Here is a 16,652-nt window from a genome sequence, read left to right as displayed (position 1 = left end):
CCAGTTAAGGGAAGGTTAACTTTTTTATGATGGAAATAATAGCAGGTTGTATTTTCTGGCCTGCCCTGGCATTAACGCAAATAGATGGGGAAATATTGGAAAAAGAAAGAGAAAACAACAAAACCATTTTATGATTGTTAAACAAAAACAAATAGCTGTCTGCCCCTCTTTATTTAGCAAAATTGACTAAGTCTGTTTTCGCTGTCCGAACTCGTTGGTTTGGATAGAGGGATGAAGCAAAAGAAACAATGTGAGGGATCAAGCTCTTGTTCTTGAAGGACCAGAAACTAGCATTCTGGTTTTTCCAGAGCCAAGGGTGTTTGATAAGCTAAGCAGATTGATATCTCCATTTTTTCCAAGCAATTTCTCGACACGTCTGCGCTTGTTCTTTCCTGATTTGAAGCATATCAAACAATTTTGTAATTTCAAGTTAGATTCCATGCAAGATTTGGATGACAATTTGAAGGTGGCTGTGATAGGATTGAAGTTGTAGCCAGAGGGAAGGAAAATGATGAGTTGCTTCCAATGTTGCATGTCAGAAGAGAAAATCGCCAGGAAGTCATTAAAGAAGAGCATCAAGGAATACCATGACACCAAAACTTTAGCCTCATTTGCTAACATCTCCTTCAAAACTGGTAAGTTCTTTTTTAACATTCTCGACGTAAATCTTCCCAAAAAAAAAAAACAGTGGCTCCATTATAATAAATGACAAACAAACATACTGTGATTATTCTCTATTAGGGCAAGGACCTTAGATGAGGACCTATTATTCAACCATTGAATTGGATATATTATAGGATGCTCTCCTTGGCGAGCATATGCGAAGTGTTGCAGGGGATTGTGTGAGGATGAATTCATCTGTAATTGATTTATGTTGTCTTTTAACACTTTGGTCTGTTAATTATTTGTCCACAATTAAGGGATATAGTTTTATTAGCTAATAAAAAATATTTAAAAAAAATCTTAAGTAGGTAATTTGGAAGATTTTTACGACAAAATCGTAAAATTATTTGCCTTAGGTTTGATGGAGAATTTTCCCTTTGAAGAAGATTGGTTAAAGCATACAAAATCAACCTTCAGTACTCCTTGTTACCTTGTCATATAAGTATCATCACACGTATTACCATTGATGGTAAAATGATCCCTTTTATTAAATTTGATGATGATTTTACTGAAAATGTTCTAATTTGTGATCACAAATTGTCACATCTTCTGAAGTAGTAAGTTGGCTGAAAATCCTGATTAGTATACTAGTAACAAGCAGCTAGTTCAAACTGTAGGCCTCTAAGTTTCAGAATTTAACATGCAGATAGCAGCAGGAGGAAGTACATAGCTGAAGAGATAGCAAAGGTTGGCAAAGGAAATATTTCTGCTCAGATTTTTACTTTCCGGGAACTAAGCGTTGCAACTAACAACTTCCATCCAGACAATTTGCTAGGCGAAGGCGGTTTTGGGAGAGTCTACAAAGGGAAACTTGAAGACACAGACCGAGTATAATTTCCATCCATCTCTTAATTTGATCTCTCCATATATACACTGATTAAGTTGGAGCATATTCCATCTTGTTCACTTGTTCAGGTTGTTGCTGTTAAGCAACTAGACAGGAATGGGTTCCAAGGAAATAGAGAATTTCTTGTAGAAGTTTTGATATTGAGTCTTCTTCACCATCCCCACCTTGTCAATTTGGTCGGATATTGCGCCGATGGTGATCAGAGGATTTTGGTGTATGAGTACATGGCAAAAGGGTCCCTAGAGGACCATCTTCTTGGTATGCACCAATTTAATTCATTGCATTTGCATCTGCATTAGAAAATGACTACTCTATTCTCAATCTGTTAGAGATTTTTCCTTCCTGAGCGCTTATTTGAGTGACAAGTTTAAATTTAGCTCCGAATTTGGTTTTGCACTGCAGTTAGTGTAAAACTAATTTTTTTTTTTTTCCAACAAGAGATCATTCTGAGAACTGCCTCTGTAAGTACATATTAGTAAGATTTCTTAATAATTGTGTTCTATTCACAATCAAAACTTCGGTCCTCAGATTTAGGTCCCGGGAAAAAGCCCTTGGATTGGGATACTAGGATGAAAATTGCAGCAGGGGCAGCAAAAGGACTTGAATACTTACATGAACAAGCCAACCCCCCTGTGATATACCGCGATTTCAAAGCTTCCAACATTTTGTTGGATGAGAACTTTCTTCCAAAGCTCTCTGATTTTGGTCTGGCAAAGTTAGGCCCAACTGGGGATAAGACTCATGTATCCACCAGGGTGATGGGAACTTATGGCTACTGTGCACCTGAATATGCACTGACAGGGCAGTTGACAACAAAATCCGACATTTACAGCTTTGGAGTTGTGTTTTTGGAGATAATCACAGGAAGAAGAGTTATAGACAACAACAGACCAACGGAGGAGCAGAACTTAGTTACTTGGGTATGTTCAGAATCTTGTAATCTTCCGAAGTTCTGCAATATTTTTTGTTAGACTATCAACCCTTCAATCCCACAAAGGTGTACAGTAAGTTTCATTTTCCTGCAATAAAGAATTGAAGACTTAAAAGTAATGATATATACTCATCTTCTTTTGCAGGCACAGCCATTATTTAAAGACAGAAGGAAGTTTACATTAATGGCTGATCCATTGCTAGAAGACAAGTACCCTATAAAGGCTCTTTACCAAGCTCTTGCTGTTGCAGCAATGTGTCTCCAAGAGGAAGCTGCTACAAGACCTCTGATCAGTGACGTTGTAACGGCGCTAGAGTATTTAACCGTAGACGGCATTGCTGAATCTGGTGAGAACAATGGTGATGGATATGATGAGAGTACTGATGATGATGGTGCATTTGAGGGTACACAACCAGGGAGTACAAGGAGCCTATGAGTTAATGTTTCATGAACTCTATATGATCATGTTGTCAACACCCAAAAAAAAAAAGAAAAAAAAGAAAAGAGTTTGATCGTCTTGTAGCTAGCTAGGCTGCTCTGTAAAAACAAACCCCATGCCATTGCCGTTGTTTCAAAAAAATCACTTCTTTTGTCCACATTTGGATGTAGCATGGTGAAGTTTTGGTGATTTTGTTGATGACAATGAGCCATCACAAAAGAATTGGTTAAGGGTGAGGCACTTTAACCAAGCAGGCCCAAATGGCCTATAAAAAGAAGAGAAGAGAAGAACAAACTCATCCTTGCAGGTAACGATTACAAGTGTCAGAAAGAGCATTTCCAAATTGTCTGCTATTAATTTGTTGTATCAAATGCCAAAAATGTAGTTATGTATATACTTCAATGATGCTCTATTTGTTTTGTTGTGCCAAATTTGACTTCAATATTAAAGGTTAGAATATATGTATTAGGATCTTCAACCTAAAAAAACCTCAAAAGATAAATTACTATATTTCGAAAAATGACAAGTGTCAACCATTTTTTACTAAGTGTCACACTAAATAAACGGAAGTTAATATAAGGAAAATACTTGTCTCCTTCTCTCAAAGTAGAAACTCTTACTTTCCTGCTAATCACAATTTGAATGTGTGCTGAGATTCTTTTTTGTGTGTTTTTGATGAATTACTTTTATATGTGTCAAACTTTGATTTGAAGGAAGTAGAAATGCCTCATTCCATGTAAGGAAGGAAGCAATATCTTTAATATAATAAGCGCAAAATAGTGCTGACCAATTATGTCCTTTTTCCAATTCTTCTCGACTTCTCCAATATAATAACCGCCTCACAACTATTGGAGATGCAGCACAGGCTATTTGTCTCCACCAAAAAGACATTATTTTTGTTTTTTTGGAATTTTTATTTATAAATATTTAGGGGTCAATGGAGTACGGTACATTACATGCTGTATGCACGTGCAACATAGGTGGCAGAAACAACAGGATTGTTCTTTGCCGCTTGCTCACTTTACAAATTTGAATGATACGTTGCCCGCCAAAGCACAGTTGGGCAGGGTCGCACAGTTGGGCATTTAAACATAGGTGTGTGCTTGATGAATTTTCTTGTTGGAAACCCTATCTTGTTTCCCTTTTGATTCTATTTCTCACCCAAAACTTCCCAAGACGCAACGAAAGAAAAAATTCATATGGAAATGAGCCCAAACCAAACCATTCTTAGATTGGTTATGTTTAATGCGGTAGTTAGTTATGACTATTTTTATGCAAAATCAAACCAAACTGGTTATAATCTATTCAGTTTTTTATCACATGTGGATTCGATTTGTACAAACCGACAGTTGCGTTTGGTAGCTACGGAGATGCGTATTGGTTTTTTGTGTGCATAAAACTATAGAATTACTTTAAATAATAATTTTCTTATTTGTTCATGAGGAGAATTAAACTTTGAATGTTGTTATTTCCACATACTTGTTCTTTTTCTCCGCCCACCTTATTTCCCTACCCCCATTAAACTCTTTACATCTACATATAAAATCTACAATCCCTTTACATGTGTTAATTCAAACATAATAAGCATTGTTCTCACCTTCAAGGTTATTATTATCTCACCCCTCTCTTCCTCCATATGTTCTTTCCCCCAAAGACCCTAACTTTTTTTATGTCGCCAAAATTTTCATAATACAAGTAAAAAAGAGTGGGTTTAAAAGTTCTAGCTAATACAAAAAATAAGGGTTTTATGATGATCAATTCGATAATGGAGGGGAGCAATATGTAACCTTGAGTGACTTTCATCATACAAGTCGAAAAGAGTGAGTTTAGGCTCTGATGGTCAGTTCTTTTATTATGAATTCATATCTATGTAATCACTATTTACTAATGAATTCATATGTGTGTATCCAATTGAAACTTTTGAAGACTTTTTTTAAGTGAGTAACTTTCATAAAGTTGACAAATTTTTAAAAATCACAACTAGATTTTTAAATACTTATTCTATTAAAAAAAAACACTTTTAAATACTTTTTAAATTTAAAAGTGACAACTGGATACCTCCAGACTTTTAAATTTTATAAAAGTTTTTATAAATATGGATTGAATACACCCCTCGTAGTCTATCTTGCAAGCTTTTAATGCATCGGCTTCGAACAAGAAAAAGAAGAAGAAGAAAGAAGCTTTTGATGCAACGGTAACTAATCAGTGAGGACCACATCCACACAAAATCAGGAATTCAAATCCCGATTTTGGAGAAATTGAACTTTTAAGGGCATGTTTACGTATCAATAATGGAGAAAGTAAGGAATTAAAGGATTTAGGAATTGGGGAACTATTGAATCGGTATGGGAAGAATCATTCCCATTAAACTGTTTACTAAACATATGAAATTAGTAAAGGAATGAGGTTGATTCCCATTGTTATTGTTTACTAACTTTCATGAATCAGAATCCAAATTAATTTGATTACTAAAATGTCGTGCACATTTTCACCACTACACATATATAATTCTCAAATTGGCTAAGGAGACCAAACTAATCCTGCAACAAACTAGTAAGGCGGTGTAAACATGAGGAATCAATATGTTGAACAAGATGAACAACAGGAGCCCAGTTCAATGATAATGTTGATAACATCTTTGTTCAAAGCTAATTTCAAAAGAAAAAATAAACTGTAATAAATATATATCTTTCACCTACGTAACTAGTAAACAATCAAATAATAATAATCTACATAATCTTCATACGATTAAATACATTGAACTTCTTGGAACTGAGTTATTATTTTTTTAAGGGTTGGAGCTTCTTGGAACTTCTTGGCGTGAGTTTTTATTTTTTTTAGGGTTTGGGGTGTTTTGGAATTATGGTAAAGTGGTAAGGGTATTTTTGGAAGTTATTAAGAGAAAACAGGAATGAGAATCGTATCAACTACTCCCCCTAGTTGATCTGATACCTGGTTTTGAGGGGATGTGATTACGGATTTTGAGGTGGGGTCCACTTATTTTTTCATTCTTGATTGCAAGTAAACGCAGGGGAAGTCAGGAATGGAAATCATTTGCTTTCCTCCCATAGCCATTACTGATACGTAAACATACCCTAAGTGGGAGGTGGTATTCTAAATCCTGGAGAATTAGCCCATGAGTAATCCACCTTTTATACCCATTATATCTTCACAAAATTTCAAATTTGCCATCCATTTTAACCTAATAATTTATTTAGAACAAGTGCATTTTAGTAATCAAACTAGTTTCAATTCTGATTCATGAGAATCTAGTAAACAACTTATAAGGAATCAATATAATTCTTACCTTGATTCATATAGTTTAATAAACAACTTTAATGAGAATCCGGATTTCAATTCCTCCTCAATTTTATGCATGAATAAATTTATGGCTACTTAAATTATTAAAAGAGGTGGGAAAATACAAAAAATGGGAGGAATGGAGCGACTCTTAAACCTACAAAAAAAAAAAGAAAAATCTTGAAAAAAGAAGAAGAATATCTTACAAAAACACACATTGAGGCGTCTTTTGAGTTCTAATCACAACTCTTGCCATTCTATGGAGAATGACATTGTTTGAATGACCTAGTTTTTGGATACGAATGAGACCGAATTTTAAAATTATGCTTGATAAGATAATTCATAAACTTTAATGGTGGAAGTATAATTTAGCAAAATAAATAAAATATTAAGTAATTATTGATTGATTAAAGTAAGTATGACCAACAAGGTTGTAGTTCAGTGCGACAAATTAGCAATTAGCTTTTGGTGGCCCCAAGCACCTGTAAATTATAATGAAATAATTGCAGAAACCAATTCAATACCTAAACCCTTCATCAAGAAAAAGCTAACCCCTCTCCTTGCATTTTGGCAAGATAAGCCAAGGATTATTAACTACGGTAAGGACATCTGGTCATAAACCCTAAGTCCATGCATATGCATTACAAAACTACAGTTCTTCTTTTCCCCTCTTCATCATCTCTTAGGCATCTTCACAATCTATAAAATTATTATTTAAGTTTCTAATTATAAAATGTTATGCGAGCAAGCTGGATATTTTTTTTCTTTAATTTAGTAAAAGAAGGACGAGAATCGAACTCTAACCGTGAGAATGTAAGATCCTTGACCATCATCCTGCTAAAGACAAGACCATCGAATTAATCCGTTTAATATTTACATATTAGTTTGTCTATTGGTTAAATTAAAAATAAATAAATAAATAAATAAAAGCAAACCGAATGCATCACGTCCAAAGGACCACAAAAAAGGCATATCTGTAATATCCGAAAGTTTTAACCCTTAAATGGTAAATGACCATTTTATTTTTAGATTTTAGTATTGACAATTTGCAGAGACAAATATTTGCCAGCCATATGATATTTGGGTTCTTCCCCATATTTTTCTGAGACAGAAAACCCCAGGGTTTAGCCTCTGCAGTCTTTGCCTTCTTCATCTCTCCTCTCTCTCTCTCGTCATGGCCTTGCTCTGCTCTTCTGCTTCAAACTCGGACCCACTAGTCCCAGACCCCAAATAACCTCCCACGAATACCCACTATATCTACAGATTTGCCACCAAAGCTTTCCAAGACGGCTGCTTCTATAACCCCCTGTTGGAGTTGGAGTAGTAAGCTGGCCAAAGTTGCTCTTTCAAACCTCATGGCTATGGGGTTCTCCTCAATCCAAACCAGCCATTTAAGACCTTCTTGCCCTTCTTATTTCTCTGTATTCCGTTCCTGCCCCCGCTCTTCTTCGTCCAGGTCTCTATGGACTCGTACCAGGTTCACTTCAATCTTACTCAGACTGCACTGTTTCCACTCTCCTTTTTTGTACCTCAAATTTTTTCTGTGTGCCTTTTTTAAATATTCCATCATACTGATTTGCTTATTTCTTGTGTTTTGTTTATAATTTTATTTTTGTCATTTGCAATTTAATATGATGAAAGGTTTTGAGTTTTTGGGGTTCTGGGTCAAACAAAAATGGTTGTGGAGTTACACGAATGTTTTGTTTTGGGTTGTATTGGTCATCTAGCTGTCTTCTTTTGTTGGCTCGAGTCATTTAGACTTTGCTGGATTTCGTAGGGATACTTCAATTACTTGGTTGAATTATTGGAAAATTGTATTAATTTCATTTTAATCTGACTGTATTGGCAAGGACTTCTAGGGAACTGCATATGCAATATTACTTGTATATTTATTTTCAATTGGTGGAGGAATGTTAGTAGGAAGAGGAAGTGGGGAAACTCAAATGTGCAATTTTTTGTGGGTAGGTGTTGGCTTTGGGATTTCAATGTTAGTTGCTAATGTATGTAAATTTCTAGTACAAATTCACAATTTTGGGAATGCCAGGTTGCGTTTCAAGTTCTCCAATATGTTTTGTGCTTCCTTTGCATACTTAGAGTGCGAGGAGAAATCGATATACTGTTTGATTGATTTTTTTTTTTTTTTTTTTTTGCTGCCTTTGATGTTGGAATTGATGAAAATTGCAGGCCAGAGGTCTGTGCAGCCAAAGCTGCTCATGATACTTTTTCAAATAATACAACGATCTCTTTGAATCCAGTTCACTATCATACTGAAAGAGAATCTAATGGCACTAAAAGTGCCTGGAACAACAAGGTTTTTGCACTGAGAGAAGAAAAAAAGGTAATGGAACATTATTTTGGAAGGAACATCTCCCGTGCAGGAGGTATTAAAACGAATAGCCAAGAAAGGCTTGAGGGTTTCACACATGTCAGTACGTGTGATAAGTTGGTAGAAAATTCAGAAGGCTCATATTGCAAAATCATTGATTATGGACAATTGGATAAAACACCTGGTGAGGGAAATCATGTGGACAAGGTAAATGGTGAAGGAAATCATGTGGACAAGGTAAATGGTTATGCACATGATGGTCTGGGTGTGTCAACTTCCAGTAGGGTTGAAAATATTAATCTGGAGAAGGTCAATGGTCATGCACGTGAGGGTCCAGGACAATTGGGTGTGGTTAATGGGTCACAATTAGGGAAGACCTCAAAGGTCAGGAAGGGGACTGATTCTGGACGAAATAAAGATGAAGCTGCAGCTGTGATTAAAGGGGACAAGTCTCATGCAAAAGCTTCTGCAATTAAAGCTGCTTCAAAAGCAGATAATGATTGCAAGCAAGATCTTCGTATGAGGCTTAATACCACATATGACAAGGTTCTTGTTGTCAATAGTGTCTCTGTTGCAAAGAAAGTTGTTAAGATGCTTACAGATCAATACAGGAATCTTGTCCATGCCTGTGACACAGAGGTATCCATACTTCAAGTTTATCTTTACTTTGATTGATATAGTTCTGTGTGCAATATGTCTGCACATTTTTTTTGAACTTTCTTTTTGCCTTTTTATAAATAAATGTGTGGCTTGTATTTGGGTGCTCGAGATTTCTTATTTACTGGCTACTGTCTAGTTGCTAATAATAGCATTTTAACAGGTGGCTAAGATAGAAGTGAAGCGAGAAACACCTGTTGATCATGGAGAAATAATATGTTTCAGTATTTATTCTGGACCGGGTGTGGATTTTGGAAATGGGAAGTCTTGTATTTGGGTGGATGTTCTTGATGGCGGCGGCAAGGAACTTTTAATTGAATTTGCTCCCTTTTTTGAAGATCCCTCCATCAAAAAGGTTGTTTTTCTTTCTTATAAGGTCCTCTTGACTCACTGCACCTTCATAACAACATAATCATCATTGGGTAGTGACAGTTTTCAGAAATGACTACTTTCTTTTGATTTACGATAATGACATTGCAACTCTTGTGACAAATTTGGTTCATATTAATCAGACATTTACAATTGTCCTTTTGCACAATTAAATTATTGATAACTTTCTTTCTATTTTCATGAGCCTTTCTTTTCCTTTCTCTTTATGCATTTTTTCCCATTACTGCAGGGCAGTTGGTAGAAATACCGTTTTGTGTCCTTTTTTATTTTTTATTTTTGCTTTCAGGACAGCTTCTGTTTCTGACTAACCAAGGATCAAGGCCTTGAGTTTGTCGAATATTGCACAATACTATATGAGTTAGAAAATAGTATTAATCTTTCTTTTCTTTCTTCTTCTCTATTTTCCTTTTCTCTTAATAAGGCTGGTCCAGTTGGCCTTTATTTTGTTGACTGCTGTTGACTGTTTCACTTGGTATGTGCTTTCTTTTTTGGCCTGGAAAATCACTTATCGGTGTTTGACTAGCATACAAGGTGCATGCTTGATTGAAGAACAAACTTGATATCTTTTTGTAGGTTTGGCACAATTACAGCTTTGATAACCATGTAATAGAGAACTATGGGCTTAAGCTTTCCGGTTTTCACGCCGACACAATGCACATGGCGCGCTTGTGGGATTCATCAAGGCGGATAAAGGGAGGCTATTCTCTTGAAGCGCTTACACGTGACCCTAAGGTCATGTCTGGGGCGGAACAGTGTCATTTGAAGGATTTGGTTGGTAAAATATCAATGAAAACAATATTTGGCAGGAAGAAAGTGAAAACAGATGGAAAAGAAGGGAAATTGACCATTATTGATCCTGTTGAAGTGCTACAAAGAGAAGAGAGAAAACTATGGATTTGCTATTCTGCCTTAGATGCAATAAGCACACTAAATCTCTATGAGAGCATGAAAAACCAACTAGGCAAAAAGCCGTGGGAAATTGATGGAAACCCCGTTTCTGGAAAATCCATGTTTGATTTCTATGAAAAATACTGGCAACCGTTTGGTGAGCTTTTAGTTCAGATGGAAACTGAGGGAATGTTGGTTGATCGAGAACATTTAGCTGAGATTGAGAAGCAGGCCAAAGCCGAACAAGTGGTTGCTGCTAACAGGTTTCGCAGGTGGGCTTCTAGTTACTGCACTGATGCCAAGTACATGAATGTGGGAAGTGATGTGCAACTACGCCAGCTCTTGTTTGGTGGGACTGTGAACAGGTACATATTTCAACTAACACCTTTAATTTTTTTTGTCAGTATGAGAATTTTCATGTTGTAGACAACTGTTTTCCAGACTTTATTTTACTAGGTGAAAGATGCTAAACACATTCTATTTTGAGGGCTTGGTTTTATCAGCTGTAGTTGGTGACTCTGGAACAGAAAAAAACTAAATTTACTTGCTTCTAAATACAGAAAACAGCACAAAATATTCTGATTACATCTTCTTGATTTCTTGTTCTCAAAATTTTCCTGTTCTTTTTAGCAATTTTAGTTCTCTGGCTCTGTTGACATAAGGAGCTTTGTTGCTATCTTGGTTGTATCAGCTTTAGTTGGTGACTGTGGAACAGAAGTCAAAAAACTAAATCTACTTTCTTCTAAATACAGAAAACAGTACAAAGCATTCTGATTATCATCTTGATTTCTTGTTCTTTTTAGCAACTTTAGTTCTCTTTCTCTGTTGACAGAAGGAGCTCAGTCTATAGCTATTTGTCTTGGAATTTGAAAGTTTTACCTTTTATATGTATCCTGTGATATATGGTCAAAGATATGTTTAACTCTCATGAGCTGTATCTTTTTGTTTTTCCTTTTTTCTTAATAAAAAAGATATATGATAAGGTTAAGAGTACAATTTTATGTAAGCGCTGTTCAACAATATGCTTTGCTATTCTTGAGAGTTTGGTTAGCATGACTACATGCACAGGAAGCAGAAATTGTTGCAAAACTTTGTAAGAGTTTTGGTTCATGTGAGAGGAAACAGCCCCATCCTGGATTAGAACCATAATTCAAATCTAAAACTTAGGGTACAAAATCTAGATTTTATTGGAGGGACCACTTCTTGTGATAGAAAATGATCCCCAACTGCACTGAGATGTCTAATAAAAACACCAATATCCATATGAACTATTTTTAGGGTAACCAAACAAAAATTCAATTACTCTAGTGTCTATGGGTCATTTGGAACATTAAGTGTCCTGCATTTGCATAGTAAATTTACCGTTTACACTATTCAAATGCAGGGACAGTACCAAATAAAAATCTTATTCATGATACCATCCCCCTAGCCTTATGACAAGGCAAGGGAAGCTGTATAAATTTGACTTGATTGTATCCTGTTACAGCAAGGACTCCGATCAGGCTATTCCAACTGAGAGGACTTTTAGAGTTCCAAACATTGATAAAGTGATTGGAGATGGAAAGGATACAACCCCAAAATATCGCAATATCACTCTGCATGGTATTGGTGTCAATCTTCCGGCTGAGATTTACACAGCAAGTGGTTGGCCCTCAGTTGGAGGAGATGCTTTGAAGATTTTATCTGGGAAGGTCTCTTCAGAATTTCATTTTATGGATGATGACATAGATGATGTTGGAGATGCTTGTGAGACAGTGAGTGATGAATACTTGGTAAAACAAGAAAATATGTCTGAATATGTTGACACATCTGCTTATGGGACAGCTTTTGAAGCATTTAAACCAAAGGAGAAGGGAAAGGAAGCTTGCCACGCTATTGCCGCTTTATGTCAAGTTTGCTCTATCGATTCGTTGATATCCAACTTCATCCTCCCTTTGCAGGTGATTTCTGCTGTTATATCACACTGTTTATGCTTACTAATATCCCAAGCTAACTCCTTTTTCTCTAATTTTTTACTGCAAATTTATGCGACACTTAACAATGATTTTGGTTTCTTTCTACTACAGAGCAGTAATATATCAGGCAAGAACAGGCGGATTCATTGTTCCCTAAATATCAACACGGAAACAGGGCGTTTATCTGCTAGGAGGCCTAATTTGCAGGTTTGATTAATAATCCTTTCAACTATTTTACAATAATCTATTTAATGAAGTTATAATCAATTGTTTATCCAAGACATTAACCATTCCCTTATGGATAATGGTGATATCTGGATAGTCAGCTTCTCTGATCATTAAAAGCACTTTGATTTTCAATCAAATATCTTGCTTCTGAACTAACATCTCCAACTATACTGGAAACTTGGAAGGTATGAATCTTCATTTTTCTTCTTTACTTCCTGATTCAGAATCAACCTGCTTTGGAGAAAGACCGGTATAAGATCCGTCAGGCGTTTGTAGCTGCACCTGGAAATTCTCTTATTGTTGCTGACTATGGACAGGTTAGTTGTTTATATTATCTGCTGAATACATGTTTTTTAATTTTTTAATTAATGTGTTCTTATGACAGCTGGAACTCAGGATTCTTGCTCATCTTTCCAACTGTAAGAGCATGTTGGATGCCTTCAAAGCTGGTGGAGATTTTCATTCAAGGACTGCAATGAACATGTACCAGCATATTTGGGAAGCCGTTGAGAAAAAGGAAGTGCTACTTGAGTGGGATCCTCAACCCGGTGAAGATAAACCCCCAGTTCCACTATTGAAGGTTAAAAAGTGTAATGTTTTTTTCCTAGTTTAGCAGTGAAGATTTATTGATGATAGTTGGAAAATTGAGTTTTGTGGTCCTTTTTGTAGGAATATTTTTATTTTCTGTCCAAAAGAAAGAACATTCTTTCTTACATTTACGTTTTCTGGCCTAAAATTTTCTTGAGGGAGCTAATAAGATTGTAGTTGGTTATTATAATTGAACCTTGGAAAATAAAAATGTTGTATATTTCTTTCTGTTGCTCTCTCTTTATTTCATGAAGAGTCGGCAATGTTTGCTTTGGTGATGTTTGAAAAAATGAAAATACCAAACAGATTTAAGCAAGTGCACGGAGCTGGAAAAGCTTATGTTCTCCCCTTAAATATGACAACGCCTCCAGGTTAATGAAATTGCTTCTGTTCCATGACTGGAGCTGGAATGTAACTGCTCCTGTCCATGACCTGGAGCTAGGACTAACTTAGTCATTCCAAGTGCGTATAAGAATGAATTGAATATTGATTCTACTACGATTAGGCTTGGGATAACCATTGTGTGGAAAGATATCAAATTTGTTTTGTACCTTTTAATTTGATAAGCATGAAGTTTATATATTTAATTTGTTCAGTTTTGTTTGTACATGTTTTTTTATCTCACCCAATATCATGTTGCAATTTTTCCAGTTGAGTGATAGCTGAAATATTGTTTTTCTAATTTGATACATATATATATATTCCATCTAAGCTGTCAACATATTGATATTTTGATTGTTTTTCTGCCATTCTAATCTGTTTTTTGGATGAGGTTACAACCATATGTTGATATGCTGATGTCCAAATAAAATGTTAGTAGCTCTGGATTCACTCTGAACACTATCTTCTGATTAAAAAACATTTCATGTTCAGGATACCTTTGCTTCTGAAAGAAGGAAAGCTAAAATGCTTAACTTCTCCATTGCATATGGGAAAACTCCAATTGGGCTTTCTCGGGATTGGAAGGTACACTTGCAGTGCTAAATTTGAAATATAATAAGGCATTCATATTATTTTTGTATCAATTTGAATGATGCAGTAGGGTATGGTGGTTCCCAGGTATCTGTTCAGGATGCAGAGCAAACAGTTAAGCTCTGGTACAAAGAAAGACAAGAAGTGAGACTTTGGCAAGAAAAACGCAAAGAGGAAGCTGCAAAGCATGGACATGTTCGCACATTGCTAGGACGGGAACGCTGGTTCCCCTCAATAGCTCGTGCTAGTCGCGCTCAAAGAGGTCATATCGAAAGGGCTGCTATTAACACACCAGTGCAGGTTCTTCCCGTGCATTCTCTCTCTCTCTCTCTCTCTCTCTCTCTCTCTCTCTCTCTCTCTCAACACGAGATTTTGATTTGTTGACTGCAACAGGGTAGTGCTGCTGATGTTGCCATGTGTGCCATGTTAGAAATATCCAATAATGCGCATTTGAATGATCTTGGGTGGAGGCTGCTTTTACAGGTTAACTCCAGTTTCCTTATTATTAAACTAGCTAACACTTTGCCAATGTCATGAACAAAATTATAATTTCAAAAGAAATCTAGAAAAAATATATAGCAGCATAAATAATAAAAGCTAAGATTTTTAAGCATCCTGTAATTATTAAGAACATATGAAAAGTGCTCCATGAGGAATGAGAATTGCTATGTTTTGTACCTTTCATTTTTTGTGGGGAAAAGATAAGTAGCAAGAACAAAAATGTAGGAGATGGAGGCTTATTTTCCTCTTAAATTCGTTCATTTAAAAAAAATTTATAAGAAAGTTTATAGAGTAAATTTAAGAATAGATATTAGAAAGATATTGTTTGGTTGGGGGGAAGTGAGAGAACAATAAATGGTGGAAAGGAATCTTTGATGAGAAAAAGTGAGTCAAAGGGACAAAATATAAACACACATGATATCTGTATGTTTGCTTCTTTTGCTTTCTCTCCTAATGTCCTAAATAGATCTTTCAATTGATCCTGCGTCAACTTCCCCTTAAATATTTGACTCAAGTGAAATGAAAGAACTATCTTCTTGTACTCTTTCTAAGCCACATTATCTGGCACTCTGCCTTTTTTGATATGGTTATTTCTCAGCAATTTTGAATGATGTCAATAAATCTTCAATTTATTGGTCTTATCTGTGCAAATCAATTTTCATCTTATGATATAAGTAGACCATGTGAGAACGATACTGCTTGGTTTATTTCTTCTCTTCCTGAATATATGTTATTTGGTTGTTTCAAGAGATTTGGACGTTACGTTTGGAGTGGTAATTCCATTGGCATCCACCGTTTTGTTCTGTCATTTGGGGACATCCAGTAGAATTTCTTCAAGTTTTCGAAAATTGAAAATAGGTGTAGGTGTTATGGAAAACTTATGGAAATTTATAGGGAGGTAGGGTGTGATAAGGTGGAAATAGGAGCATCATTTTTAGAGTTATTTAATAGTGGTTCAGATGTCATTTCTTTTTCAGCTCTAGTTTTGATAGCAACCTTAAATAATGCTTTCCTCAATTAATTGCTTCTGTTCTTCATATTTCATCTTGGATTGACATGCTCCTTGACGCATTTCCATTCACATTGAATAGGTTTAAGTTTGTTTAACTTGTGCAACAGTAAATCACAAACAATTTAGTTTTTACTAAGAAAAAGGCGTAAAAAGATAAAGCAGTTTGTGTGGCTCTCTGTTATCTATCTTTTTTGGAATATTTTAAATTAGAGGGTTAAATAAGGTAGCCATTGACGAGTTCTGGAAATTATCTTTTCTGGAAAGCAGGTTCATGATGAAGTGATCTTGGAAGGGCCATCTGAGTCTGCTGAGGTTGCAAAGGCAATAGTTGTTGAGTGCATGTCGAAGCCCTTCAATGGCAAGAATTTCCTTAAGGTTGACCTTGCTGTTGATGCCAAATGTGCACAAAACTGGTATTCTGCCAAGTAGATGGTGTGGTTAATTACATAATTGGGCCTTTGGTTTTAGAACCTATGAGGGCAGTTCGTGTGTTATACATTCCAGGGGCCATTTGCAATCTTGTTTTAATGGCATTCGCTCCTAAGAGGTTTTCTGCCCAAGGAATCAGTTTTTATAGCCTGTTGATGTGAAATTTTCCATCATCTTTGATGATGAGTTCGTCACATTGCAGCCAAGGATTACTAGAAGAGGGTTCGATCTGCTGCTTGGTAGCACTATGTGATTTTTAGACCATGGGGAAGGCTCATGGAAAAGCATGCCTTGTATATAGATTAGTCTACTAACAATCAAACACTTATGTTTTGTTGAACAACTCTTCTAATGTATTGTACTTTCCTTGGTGAAACTAATGTATGTTTTGAACAAGAATGAAGATGCGATATTACGTTGTCTTAGTTTCTCCTCATTTCTTTCTCTTGGTATAATACGTTTTCTTTTTATGAATTAGTTGGGAGAAAGAGGAATTAAGGATTTTAAAAATCCAGACCTGCATATG

General features: G+C 35.8%; 2 protein-coding genes across 3 annotated transcripts; both read left to right on the top strand.

Moving 5' to 3' along the window:
* Positions 1-196: 196 nt before the first annotated feature.
* LOC117624872 (probable serine/threonine-protein kinase PBL23) lies at positions 197-3,274 on the top strand. The gene is made up of 5 exons (XM_034356366.1): positions 197-635; positions 1,310-1,491; positions 1,579-1,768; positions 2,039-2,430; positions 2,587-3,274. The coding sequence occupies exons 1-5, from the start codon at positions 509-511 to the stop codon at positions 2,875-2,877; spliced, it is 1,182 nt and encodes a 393-aa protein (XP_034212257.1). The 5' UTR covers positions 197-508; the 3' UTR covers positions 2,878-3,274.
* Positions 3,275-7,255: 3,981 nt separating this feature from the next.
* LOC117624869 (DNA polymerase I B, chloroplastic/mitochondrial-like) lies at positions 7,256-16,556 on the top strand. 2 transcript variants are annotated; one of them, XM_034356363.1, is made up of 12 exons: positions 7,256-7,657; positions 8,365-9,145; positions 9,327-9,518; positions 10,127-10,806; positions 11,928-12,381; positions 12,508-12,603; positions 12,849-12,941; positions 13,010-13,204; positions 14,086-14,178; positions 14,272-14,484; positions 14,578-14,667; positions 15,965-16,556. In XM_034356363.1, the coding sequence occupies exons 1-12, from the start codon at positions 7,536-7,538 to the stop codon at positions 16,124-16,126; spliced, it is 3,171 nt and encodes a 1,056-aa protein (XP_034212254.1). In that variant the 5' UTR covers positions 7,256-7,535; the 3' UTR covers positions 16,127-16,556. The 2 variants fall into 2 exon arrangements, 1 of the variants encoding a protein (XP_034212254.1); XR_004585383.1 differs by lacking the exons at positions 14,578-14,667; positions 15,965-16,556 and having other exon boundaries at positions 13,010-13,214; positions 14,272-14,292.
* The last annotated feature ends 96 nt before the right edge of the window (positions 16,557-16,652 follow it).

Source organism: Prunus dulcis, chromosome 4 (genome assembly GCF_902201215.1).
Source record: "Prunus dulcis chromosome 4, ALMONDv2, whole genome shotgun sequence".
Taxonomy (NCBI): domain Eukaryota; kingdom Viridiplantae; phylum Streptophyta; class Magnoliopsida; order Rosales; family Rosaceae; genus Prunus; species Prunus dulcis.
This window is presented reverse-complemented; position numbering and strand designations above follow the sequence as displayed.

Coding starts and splice junctions, on each gene's coding strand:
- LOC117624872 (XM_034356366.1), top strand. CDS start 509: ATGATGAGTTGCTTCCAATGTTGCATGTCAGAAGAGAAAATCGCCAGG. Junction 636..1,309: donor TAACATCTCCTTCAAAACTG/GTAAGTTCTTTT, acceptor TTTAACATGCAG/ATAGCAGCAGGAGGAAGTAC. Junction 1,492..1,578: donor AACTTGAAGACACAGACCGA/GTATAATTTCCA, acceptor TCACTTGTTCAG/GTTGTTGCTGTTAAGCAACT.
- LOC117624869 (XM_034356363.1), top strand. CDS start 7,536: ATGGCTATGGGGTTCTCCTCAATCCAAACCAGCCATTTAAGACCTTCT. Junction 9,146..9,326: donor TCCATGCCTGTGACACAGAG/GTATCCATACTT, acceptor GCATTTTAACAG/GTGGCTAAGATAGAAGTGAA. Junction 12,382..12,507: donor ACTTCATCCTCCCTTTGCAG/GTGATTTCTGCT, acceptor TTTCTACTACAG/AGCAGTAATATATCAGGCAA.